Below are 12814 nucleotides of genomic sequence, written 5' to 3' on the forward strand. Positions count from 1 at the left end.
GGAACCCAGAGCAGAGGGCAGGCTGGATTCCCCTACCAGCCACTGCAGAGCAGTGCTGCTGGGGCAGTGAATGGGAAGACAGCCTGAGTCACTGTGGGAACGACATAGAGCAGCGGGCATGAGGACTGCCTGTCATTGCTTGTGGAGAGACTCCCTCGGAAGGGGAAAACACAGAGCCACCTGGCTTTATAGAAGCCCTGCCCATTCCCTCGCAGGGTGCTTCCTTCTAATAAGCACCCTCCTCACAGCCTAAATCTCCCCCCATTTGCAGCTTAATTGGTTGATTGGGCCCACATGGCCTAATTCAACTCTTTTGGGGCCAATGTAGGGAGTAGACTCCATCACAGGCCCATTCCCAGGTTCTGTTCCTATCAAGGCATGAGGACAAAAATAGGCAGATGGAGACCACTGATGGCAACGCGGGCTGTTATCATTTGGCCCAGTTGCGGTTGATGGTTATTATGATGTATTGGAATGTATTAGGCAGAATGTTGAATCTATGTATGTAACTTTGCAGGTATAGTTTCTTAAGCAGTTGCTTATGTTGAATCCACTGTTCTGTAGGGGTTACTATGTTTTCATCTGTCTCTATGCAATACAGAGTCAGTCACCATGAAGACTTCAGCTGCCTGTGCATGTCTGTGTTTATAATCAGGAATTTGTGCCAGGTTCACAATACACAACAGTTGACAATGAGGATTTCAAGGACCTGCTATGCATCAGAGTAGCAAAACAGTCTGTGATGTAACATGCAGTCCCTGTGGGGGAAAAGGAGTCTGCTACAATTGGCAATACTTGGAACAAATAAACTAACAGCAGCGAGTTGAAATGTCAAGCTATATCGGAAAAACGGAGGCCTTCGTCAATGCCATGAAGGGCTGGCCTACATGTAGAGAGAGGCTGGAGCAGTATTTTGAAGTAAATGAGATTCCCCCAGAAAAAACATGTAGTAGCATTTCTGAGTGTAATGGGAGGAAAAACATAGAGTTTAGTACGCAGTCTGATGTCCCAGAGAAGCCATCCAGCAAAACCTTTAAAGAGAGAGTGCAAATAGTTCAAGGGCACTTGTCATCCAAGTCCCTGAGTATAGGCGAATGGTTCAGGTTTCATAAACAGAATCAGCTTGAAGATTAATCTGTTTCCTCCTTTGCAACAGAGTTAAAAAAATTATCAGAACACTGTGGCTTAACAAGGCCCTAAGAGACAGAATTGTGTGTGGACTGCTTAATGAAAGCATACAGAAGAGGCTCTGAACTGTAGAAAATCTTACCTCTAAACACGCAGTAGAAATTGGAGTAGCAATGAAAACTGTTGCAAGGGATGCAACAGAATTGCATATCAACCTTCAAACAGAAGTTGGAAAGCATAAACTATCTGTAACCCAAGGCAAGAACCAGTCCACTCAGCAGACAGACACATCATCAATGTGGAAAAAAGGTTCCATGCTCCTTCTGACTGCCAATTTATAGACTGCCTACTGCAGAAGCTGTAATAAAAAAAAGTCATAGCCACGCAGTTTGCCACACTAAGAGAAATAAGGAAGAGACTAACACAGCGTATAGAAAAAGGAATATTAATGTACATTCTGTAGACAGAGGCAGTAGTGATACATACTGGGAGAGTGGAGTAGCCAGCCTCAGTATATATAGTGTGAGCAAAAATGACAAGGCAGCAATCTGGTTGACACCCCAGGTGGCAGGGAAAAACACTTAAAATGGAAAAGGACACCATCTCTGCAGTGTCTGTTATCTCACATTCAGAAGATGAGAAAACTTTTAAAAATACAAACTGAGGAAGACACCAATGTTACTAAAAAGTTATACAGAAGGAAATACAGTGCCAATTGGAGTGATGCATGTGACTGTGGAGTATAAACACTGCTTATTGTTATTAGACCTTATATGTCGTTGAGAAAGGGGGGCTGGCCTTGTGGAGCCATGAATGGTTATGTAAGGATCCTCTGGAGAGGATATCTGTAAAGATGCTGCAGTCACTTTCAGCAGACTCCACTAAAACAGCCGAACAGCAGCTGGAAGGGATACTGAATAGGCCTTGGGAATATTCAAGGAGGGCATAGGAACTCTAAAACACATGAAGGCTGAAATAATCCTACAGGAGAAAGCACAGCCCAAGTTTCACAAAGCTCAACCTGTCCTTTACGGTATCCGCTCAAAGGTAGACGCTGAATTGGAACGTCTGGAAAGGGAGGGCATACTTTCAGAAGTGGCCAGGAGTGAGTGGGGAACTCCTATCATTCCAACTGTAAAAAAAAAAATGGTGCAGAAAGGGTGTGTGGAGTGTTTAAGAACACCATAAACCTTGTACTGAAAGTTGAAAAATACCCCCGCCTCGATATTTTTGCTACACTGGCAGGGGGACAACAATTCAGCAAAACCGATTTGTCACAGGCCTACATACAGATGGAAGTTGAGGAAGAGTCTAAGGCATACCTCACAATCAGCACACAAAAGGGTCTGTACCAGCATAACTGGCTAGTGTTTGGTATTGCTTTAGTTCCTGCTATCTGGCAACGGGCAATGGACCAAGTTTTGCAAGGTGTCCTGAGAACACAATGTTATTTGGATGACATTACTGTGACCGGTGGAAGTGATGATGAACATCTGGAAACCCTGAAAAGGGTATTAAAATGTCTAGGAGAATATGGGTTATGAGCTAATTGCATAAAATGTGATTTTTTCAAGGACTCAATGGCTTATTATGGGCACATTATTGATGTGCAGGGCCTACATAAATCTCAGGAGAAGATTAAAGCTCCACCGCCAAAGGATGTGTCACATCTTAGATCATTTCTGGGATTTATCAACTACTATAGCCGATTTGCACCAAACCCAGCAACCATATTGCATCCACTGAACTGGTTACTGCAGACTGGTCAAAAGTGGGTTTGGTCAGCTGAGTGTCAAAACATTATCCTGGAAGCAAAACAATTGGTCACATCAGACAGTGCACTTTAACCCATCCTTGCCTATTAAGTTAGCATGTGACGCTTCCCCATGTGGAATTGGAGTAATTATATGGCTCAGAATGCCAGGCATCAGTGAGATACCCATAGCATTTGCTTCAAGATCGCTCACAATGGCAGAACCTAACTATGCACAAATAGACAAGGAGGCTTTAAGTCTGGTATGGGGTGTGAAGAAATTCACCCAGTATCTATATAGGAGAAAATTCACCCTTGTCACGGACCACCAATCCCTAGTAGCAATCCTACATCTGAGGGAAGGAGTTTCTGCGACTTGTAGTTTGATCAAGCAAGAGACCAGGAGGAATCCCACACCAGCTGAGGTTTATGAAGCCGGAAATAGACTGATATCCCTAATCTGGCACCCTTTTACACACACAAAGGTGACCTTACCATAAATCAAGGGAATGTCATATGCGGAATTCGTGTTGTCATACCTAGTAAACTATGTGCAAAAATATTAGAAGAGCTCCATACAGGACATGTAGGGCTAGTAAAAATGAAGGGACTCACCAGAAGTTTTGTATGGTGGCCAGGCATTGACCAACGAATACAGCAGCTCGCTCAGGGAATGTTCGTGATGCCAACATGAATAGTGCATGCCTAAACCAGCGCCATTACACCCCTGGGAATGGCCATCAGCTCTCTGGCCATTTCTACATATTGATTGTGCAGAAACATTTTTAGGAATGATGTATCTAATAGTGGTGGATGCCCATTCCAAATGGCCAGAAGTTGTTTTTTTTTTTTTCCATGAAAACCACCACAGCTGTACAAACAGGAGAAAAACTTCCAAGTTTCTTTGCAAGAACTGGACTGCCAGAGCAAGCTGTGAGTGACAACGGTCCTCAGTTTAGTTCAGAAGCGTTTCAGCGAGACATGAAGAAAAACCATATCACCCAGACATAAATGGCTTTGTTGAAAGGTTAGTACAAACTTTTAAGCAAACCCTGCAATCCATGGCAGATAAGTGGTCATTACAACCAAAGCTGTCATGCTTCTTGCTAGCATATCGAAACACAGAACGTACCACAACGAACCAAACACCTGTAATGCTGTTTATTGGCCAAAATCTCAAGTCACCTTTTGGACTTATTAACGCCAGAACTACATCTACAAGTTAGAAATCATCTAATAAGTCAAGCGATGGTGAAGGACCAGTGCACCCCGTCAGCTACAAGTGGGTCAAACTGTTCTGGCGCGTTATTATCGGGGACACAGTACATGGCTTGCAGCAATTGTTAGTGCACAAACAGGTCCTTTGTCCTACATCATACAAGTGGCACCCAATATGTTTTGATGCCACCACACTGACCAGTTGCGAGATTTGGGTGTGATTCCGTGGCTGACAAAAGAGGCAAAATTCGGAGAACTGCCAGTTGTTCCAACATCGGTGCCCCAGTTTGACACAACCACCAATAACATTATGCCTAAAAGCAGCTGCGCTGAATGACCGGCGTCGTCCAAGGGAACATCTGAGTCAGACATTGCTGGAAACACAATGCTTCCTCAAGGGAGTGCTCAAAATGTTGGCAGATGCTATCCAGAAAGAAAACGCAAGCCACCTGAAAGTGTTGATTTGTAACTGGACCTTGTTCTCCCCCGCCCCCCCCCCCCCCAAGTACTTCTGAAGTTGATGTGCTCATTTCATTTCAGGGAGCAGGATAGAGGTGATGTAGGGAATGTTTTGAGCAGAGTGTTGAATCTGTTTACGTGAATTTGCAGATATAGCTTCTTAAGCAGTTGCTTATGTTGAATCCGCTATTATATAGTGGGTTACTATGTTTTTCATCTAATACAATACACAGTCAGTTAGCCCTCACGGTTCCAAGTCTATGCACGTCAGTAATTTGTGCTGTGTCCACAATACACAACAGTTACCTCTGTCAGCATTGCTTCTGCATCAGGAGAGCTGTGGCACTTGTGGTGCCTGGTTCTGCGTTTTGGCTTCCACTGTTGTGGGGATAATGCCATTGTGTTTTACTGCTCATTCTCAGTAACGCGTGCCTTGGCTAGATGGGGAGGGTTCTGCTAATGTGGGGTGAACCTCGGAGGTTTGGAAGTTTGGTTCAGATCAATGCTCAAAAGGCTGGATGTCCATTTGGGCCGTCAAATCCACTTAGCTCTGCAAAATGGAACTGGTAATCTGACAAGATCAGGATTTCTGGCTGTATTTCTAATATGTCCCACTCCTGATGGGAATAATCTTTCCAGGGGCTTTTGGTGCAGGTCAGTACCCAATAGCATGGAGACTAGAGCCAGGTGAATATTTAATTCCTAATAATTTATTCAATGAATGCTGCCTCCTTTCTGTTATGACTAGAGTGTGACATCACATTTATGTGTTACTTGAGTTTATTCATGAATTTCTCTGGTAAATAGTTCTCAGTTGCCGCTTGTTCCTGAACAGTTCATTGCAAATACTTCAAATTCATGCAATGGTGTTCAGTTACACAAGTCACATGTCCTTGTTTCTCATCCCTGACTGGGTATTTCTCTTCCATGATTATATGACTCCTGTAACTAACCAGCAATGGTGCAAATTTTGACTTGTGTGTTTAAGTGTAAGCTTTGCAGTCAGAGAGCTACCCTGTTGGGTAGTTGTGCAATCTGAAATTCCCTATTGTCTGTGAGTTAAGTTTATTCACTAGAGGCTTATCTGGTCTGGGGATTTTTTTTAGCTACACTGATAGAGGTGCACCAATGCTAACCCAAGATGAATACATGCTGCATTATTGTAAAAAGTGACCTGTACCTGTGTGGCTACTGGGGTAACCTACACCAGTGCCAGCCACTTTTTACATCCATGCAGTGCATTTGTACTAGGGGTTTGTAGCAATGTAGCTACATCAGTCTAACTACACCAGTGGAAAAAAATCTCACTGTAGGACAAGAGAGGTGTTTTCCAAGGCACTTAGGTGACTTAGGAGCACAACAACAATGGGACTTGTGCTCCTAAATCACTCAGGTTCTTCTGCAAATCCCACCCAAAGCCTTGAATATTCCCAGAACATGAACACAAAAGGGGTGTTGGAGTGAATTTGTTTAGCAATTCCAGCAAATGTTCCTGGACACTTGTTTTGCAGTATTGGCCCAGCTCTTGTAAGGACACACAACAATGAGAAAGTTTTACAAAATTGTTGTGTAAAAGGCTGAGTTTTGGCTGAAGGTAAAGGCGGATGTGCAGGGGAGTTTTCCAGCGCCTCTCTCTAGTCATCATTAGGCTGGGGTCCTCTGCAGTGAATCACAGTCACAAATCAGGGGCTGAATTTTGCCTTGCCCCCTGTGGGCATGCAGGAAAATGAAGCAAAATGGCACAAGAACCTCGTCTCCCCTTGGTGCACTGGCCAAGCATGACTGTGGTTCTTGTGCTCCCATCTGGCAGGAACTGGAGGAGTTTAATGTGGAAGATGGTGATAGATTCCCCAAAGGAGGGTTGTGATGAGGTTGGGGCCCTGGCCGTGTCCCTTTTCCTGTGCAGCAGAGATGCCGTGGGGCTGGCACAGAGGTGGGAGCATTTTGCACTCTGGATAAGGTTATCATCAGGGTCTGTGCTGTGTGACTCTACCCAGTGCTCCTACGGATACTTGGGAGCTAAGCTGTAGCATCTTGGATGGATTTGCCTGCCCTTTTTCTTAGTCCCAGGCAGATGAACCATTTTCTGTACTGAGCTCTGACTGTGTGATCAAGAGGCTGAAACTACACAGCCTCTCTCATACTTAGCTATACAGTGTAAGCCACAAAGCTCAGATGTGAAGCCAAGTTTTCTCAAAGTCTGGGCTGGGGAGATTTTGCAGTCAGTCCAGTATGCAGTCAGTCTAGGGCCCTGATTGCACTGTGACATTGACTTCAGTGGAGCTGCATTGAACTGGAGTAACTTAGTGGAAGAGCAGGCCCACGTAGCTCAGAACTGGTTCTGAACTCACCCAAAGTTCAGAGGCATTTGATTCTGAGGTTTGGTTTGGTCCATTGTAGAGCTAGAGCTGGCTATCACCTCTGGATTTGAACTTCCCTGAATTTCAGGGTGTTTGGTTTGGGACCTTCTCTAGTAGTATGTGGTCTTCTTACACACTTCCCTCACTTTTCTTGGCTGTACAGAATTGCTCCTCAAGCCATGGCCTACACCACCTTCAAAACTGAGCCCCACACTGGCCAGCTGATAGACTGCTCTTCTGGGGACACTTTCACTGTCAAAGCTGTGGGGAAGTGTGGCAGGGTTGGGCCGTAGACAGTGATGGTGATGCATGAGGGCTTTGTTGAAGTCACGGGTCTTGGGAGGAGTTTTCCATTCATGAAGCATGCTAGCCAGTCTCCACTCAGCAGTTACTCATTTCTCTCTCTAGCCTTTCCAAGCAGACGGCTGGTGTGACACCATCAATAACCGGGCGTATTGCCAGTACGATGGGGGTGACTGCTGCTCCTCCACACTGTCCTCTAGGAAGGTAAGTGAGCTTCCCACAGGAGGCAGAGGGGAATGGGCTGAGTTAAAAATAAGAGCTCAAGGCAGCCAATGGTTACAGGCTTCGCTGTACCTTGGAACAGAGCCTGCAGGGTGATACCCATACAAGTGGAAAGCATACCTCAAGGAGCTTGATCCAAAATCTACTGGGGTCAGTAATTGACCTAAATGGGCTTGGGGTCAGGGCCAATGGGACTAAATGCTCAATCCAACTCTCAGAGACATCCATGGGACTCTTTTTCCTTCAGGAAATTCGTCACTCAGACAGCATCAAGTTACTACAGTAAGATTTGGCATTACTGTGTTGCGTGACTCAGCGTCTCAGTGATGCAGTGATTTTGTCATCCCTCCCAGTTTCTTTCTTTCAGTCAGTCATGCTGGACTTGGCCTTTGTATTCCACCTTAGAAAGCTGTGCCTGTGGGTAATTTAGCAGTTGCCTCTTTTGATTTGTGAATCAAGCTGGCCCCTCTTTTTCTCCCATCCCTAGCTCCCTTCTTTACTACCCCTGCCATCACACCCTGGTTTCACAATGTTTCCTTCCAAAAGACATTCAAGAATAAAACAAACCTTAGGGCACAGTTACTTTCTCATTCCAAAAATATGTGGATCTGGTTCTTTTCTTCCTTCCCTTTATTATGGATCTCAAATCATTTGTGCTTTCATCACATATTAAAAAAATGAAAATCAACTGCTTGTGTAAGCTGGATGACAGGAAATGGGTGTTGTGCTAAAATAACTAGAGTAGAGCACCTACAATTTCACTTGGCGATTTTACAGAATTGTGGTGATACATTGTAGGGATAGGACTGAGTGAAACTCTGGTGATCCTAATAATGTTGGCATCTTGGAGATGGAGAGAGGTGATGTGGTGGAGGGCAGGGGTCGGTAGGGGGGAGGTAGCAGTTACCTAGCTCCATTGTGAATCCTCCGAAAAGCAGTCAAATCAAACCACTGAAAAGAACGACTCGTTCCATCTCCTCAGAGCCCCACTAGCTTTTCGCATGAGCACAAAAACCCACCGACCTGCTTTGTTCATATGATCAGAAATGGAGGAGAGTGAGACGTTAGGCTCAAATACAAAATGACTGGCACAGACCTTTCATCAGATCAGATTGAAAGAACCCAATACGTCTCTAAATAACAAAGAATTCCCGGCTCCGAGTTTGGTTTGTATGAAGATCTCCAGGAGGAAGAATGGCTTCCTAGACCCTCATCTGTCAACTCCCTTGCCTGTGGTACCCCCTGCTATAGTGTTACTACAGCCCAGCTCAGGAAGATCCCAATAGCAAACTGCTGCATGCAGCAACACTGGGAGTCTTGCTGCTACCAATTAAGCCACATAGCAAAACAAGCTTACTTGGTTGGGGGAGGTCAAGGACTAGAATAGGAGAGGGTGCTGCAAATCGGGATATATGGGCATTGGCAGAGCTGGAGGATTCAGTGCGGTTAGAGCAGGGGGTGCAGGTCAGTCCAGAGACCCCCTAAGTGCAAATCACTTCATAGATCTAACCCTACCCCTCACACACACCACCACCCCCCAACTTTTTTCCTGGAAATCTTTTGTTTTAGCTAAAAAAAAATCTCTCTCCTTTTTTTTTTTAAATCAATCCTCCCCAATTTTCAGTTTTTTGTCAAAAATTGAGAAAATTCCACCCCAAAAATTGAAAAAATACCATTAAATTTGCAGAAAATACCAATTTTAACAGTTCTAACCAGCACCTCTCCCAAGCTGCCTCTGTGTTCTCAACCTCTCGGCTTTCATTTAAAAAAGATGGTCTGTAGCTGTTATGATTGCAAAATATACCTTGACAACATGAACCCAATGCAAACATCTGCCTGAGGTTGCACACAGCATGAAACAATAGCACTGAGGGGGCACCTGCCTCATTCGACGCTGTGGTTGTTAACTCAGATGCCAGGCATGGTCATGAACACATGCACTGTGGCCTCTCAGATGGTAGGAGCTTATTTTGTGGGTAGAGTTTGGAGAAGTACCTCTACTTCTCCCCACTCTCCACCATTCAACCCCTGAAGGGCATGGAACATGTCTTAAGATATGGGCTGCATCCAGTATAATGTGGCCCAAAACCTGATTGAGCCATTTGGGTGCTAGTGTGATACATAAGAAGAACCATACTGACCTTGGCTGGCTCCTGTACTGGCTATCTGGGTGACCAGTCGTGCCTAGCTTCATTCCTGACCCAACTCTCAATGAGTCATGGAAAGACCCCAGTTGACTACAGTGAAAGCCCTAGGTTAGCCCTAGTTATTGGAACCAATTAAAAAGTGATTGGTCCTTGTATTCTACCCTCTTGATCCTCAGAGGGGCTCATTGTAATGAGGTTTGAGATCCCTTTTCCAGTGAGCGACTCTGCAAACCCATTTGCTTCTTTCCTTCCCCTCAGGTGATCCCATTTGCTGCTGACTGTGACCAAGATGAGTGCACCTGCCGGGACCCAGCAGCCGAAGAGAATCAGTAATGACACCACGAGCGGCTTCTGTGGGCGAGGCGAGCAACAGAGGAATAAATGTGAAACAACCGGGGCCGGTGGGAGAGTAAAAGGCGGCTTGGGAGAGGAAAGAGGAGAATTGGGAGGAGGAGATGGGAAGGGGTCAGAATCAAAATAAGGATGATCTCTGCATGAAATTGGGCACAGGCACCCAGCATTCTGAGGCATCGTGTGAAAGGAGGGATGTGCATGATGAGGAGAGGTGGGGAAACAAGTGAGAAGATGGTGGATTGAGAGCGGGAAGACAAATCTGCTCAACACATAGTTACACTTCCTACCCTTCTATCACCCCCTTTCAGAACCAAAAGCGAGATCCAGGATCTGAGCCAAAGCCCAGTGAACTCAGCAAGGAGGAGTCTTTCCATTGACTTCAGCCAGCTTTGGATCAGGCCCTAGAGCCAACAGATGAGAAGCTGCCATGGACACTTTGTTACTGTATCAATGGTTTGCCACCTACGAGTGTCTGTGTTTGCTCTGAATTTCCTCACTTCTTACTTCCTCTACTGTATAGGCTTCATTTAGCAAGGTTGAGGCAGTTGTGATCTCTCTGCAAATATTTAAACATAATTTTATATATATATATATATATATTTATATATATATATTATATTTTTTTTGCTGTTTATTAAGCTGAGAAAGAATACCCTTTGTAACACCCATGCTGCTGTGAAGTACAACTATTGGAAAAAGTGGTTGGAGGTTGGAAAAGAAGTGAACTTCCCATAATTTGCTGGGAGGGAGAGGGAAACAGAGCGACACCAAGCAGGGCCTTTAATTCTAATAGCAGATGCCTTGCCAGTAACCCAAAATTAGGGGCAAATGCTAAGAAGTATTGAGCACCTACAAATCCCAGGGACTTCAATGGGATTTGAATGTGCTCAGCTTCATTCAGAATTTGGCCCTAAGACAGTATTTGAGATATGGTTATCCTTCAGAATATATGACAGTACTCTTGAATAGCTCTACCAAACACTACAGCTTACTATAGTGTTACTACATGATGGTTAATCTTGAATACTATAGTGCTATCACTTGAGAATACTTCACTATGGCCTATTACTACAGAATTTTCTAGGGTGGTTCATTATGCCAGAATACTCTAGTATGTTCCAGTGTTCTAGAATACTCTCATATGGTCCATTACTCCAGAATTTTCTAGTATGGCTTGTTACTCCAGAATACTCTACTAAGGGCCATTATTCTAGAATACTCTCGAATGAGCTGTCTCAGACTGTGTTATCATCCTAGTCACTCCTGTGTTCACATTATCTTTCTCCCCCTTCAGTTGTTGGTGACCTGGGTTGGAAAGGAAAGTGTAAGAGCCAGACAACCAAGAACGTCCCATCCATAAAGATAAGGTCCATTCTCCTTAAAACCTCCTCTCTGGTCATGGGATCTCCATGATACAAACATGGTATTGGCAACTTCTCAGAGGACACTTGGGAGATGCTGCATTAGCTTAAACCACTTCCCAGGAGAATTTTTGTGTCTTTTCCTTTTTTTTTCCTTTGGGGTTCATTTTTCTGATCTTCATTGCCCTTAGCTTATACCATAAAATTCCAAGAGATCTCTTAGCCTGACCTCTCCCTTCCATAGGTCACCAGTGAAATAATTCACATGAGTTTCTAATGAAGTATGATCCCAACCAACAACGTTTGGATCCAGAACCAGTCTTCCTGGAAGTTCACATAAGTGGGTTGGAATCAGCTCATGGGAGACAGATGCCAGACTTGGGACTTAGAGCCAGCTGTGAATTTCCCCCAGTGTTTGAGATTTTTCAGATCTGGGGTTTCGATGACCCCCCTTTTAATTCATAACAGATTTTTGGAATCACTTTGCAGAGGGAGGGAGGCAGGTAATTGAAGAGAAATGGAAAAGAGGGGTTGAGGGGAGGAGAGAAAGGGGATAGAAAGATGGGGAAAGAGGAGTAGGGAGAGAAAATGTGACTGTCTCAAGGTCTCTCTGCTGTTGGATTAGGGCTGAGGAAAGATCCAGCCAGAGTTTTTCCTTTGACAGTGGAAGGTTGGAGGAATGGAGCAAGCTGTGAAGCCAGTCTTGACCAGGCCCATTTCAATGTGGAAACGCTCCTCTCCTCTGGCTGAGGAGCATCTGGAGGGAGAGTGACTCAGTAGGGAGACCAGGGAATTTCAAAGGCCAGCATGCAGTTTCTGTGATTTTTGGCTCTTGCTGGTCTGTTTGTCAGGCCTGTCAAAAGGGGACCCTAAGGGTAAACCCCCCTGCTCTACTGTGTGGGACCCTACATCAAGTCCCATGTCTTGGTCTCTCTCCCTTCCCTGAGCTGGGAGCGGCAGAATACATGCGCAGCTCCAGGGGATAGGTGGAAGGCGAGTCAGTGTGTCACTTCACTCAACAGTAGGGCTTCTCAAAACGTTTCTGTTGAAATTGCTTATTTGATGAAAAATTGAGGTTTTAACTAAGCAGAATATTTCACAGAAAGGGTCTGCTTTCTGTGGAAAATTTTGACTAAACACCTGAAGACCAAAAAGTTTGCAGTTTTCAGCCAAAATCTGAAAAATTTTGATTTGGAAATCCTGTTATGGTGCCTCATGCCCCCATTCTTCTCCATGGCCAGGCCCCCAGCTGGACTACATATCCCATGATGCACTGTGGTGAGGGACTCTTCGGATATACCACAGTGGCTTAGCAAGAGGGCAGATTGTAGTGCATCATAGGAGAAGGAGGTTAGAACATAAGAATGGCCATACTGGGTCAGACCAATGTCTATCTAGCCCAGTATCCTGTCTTCTGACAGTGGCCAATGCCAGATGCTTCAGAGGGAATGAACAGAACAGGACAATTATTGAGTGATCCATCCCCTGCCGTCCAGTCCCAGCTTCTAG

At 44.9% G+C, this 12814-nt stretch overlaps 1 protein-coding gene across 1 annotated transcript in view; it reads left to right on the top strand.

Moving 5' to 3' along the window:
* Positions 1–9932, top strand: part of PAPPA2 (pappalysin 2) — a 170973-nt gene extending 161041 nt beyond the window's left edge. Inside the window, exons 21-22 of the mRNA XM_073358102.1 lie at positions 7327–7425; positions 9849–9932. Of these exons, the coding sequence (XP_073214203.1) occupies positions 7327–7425; positions 9849–9923 (174 nt within the window). The 3' untranslated portion in view covers positions 9924–9932. The remainder of the gene's footprint in view (positions 1–7326; positions 7426–9848) is intronic.
* Positions 9933–12814: the final 2882 nt, after the last annotated feature.

The sequence above is a fragment of the Lepidochelys kempii genome, chromosome 8, assembly GCF_965140265.1.
Source record: "Lepidochelys kempii isolate rLepKem1 chromosome 8, rLepKem1.hap2, whole genome shotgun sequence".
NCBI lineage: Eukaryota > Metazoa > Chordata > Testudines > Cheloniidae > Lepidochelys > Lepidochelys kempii.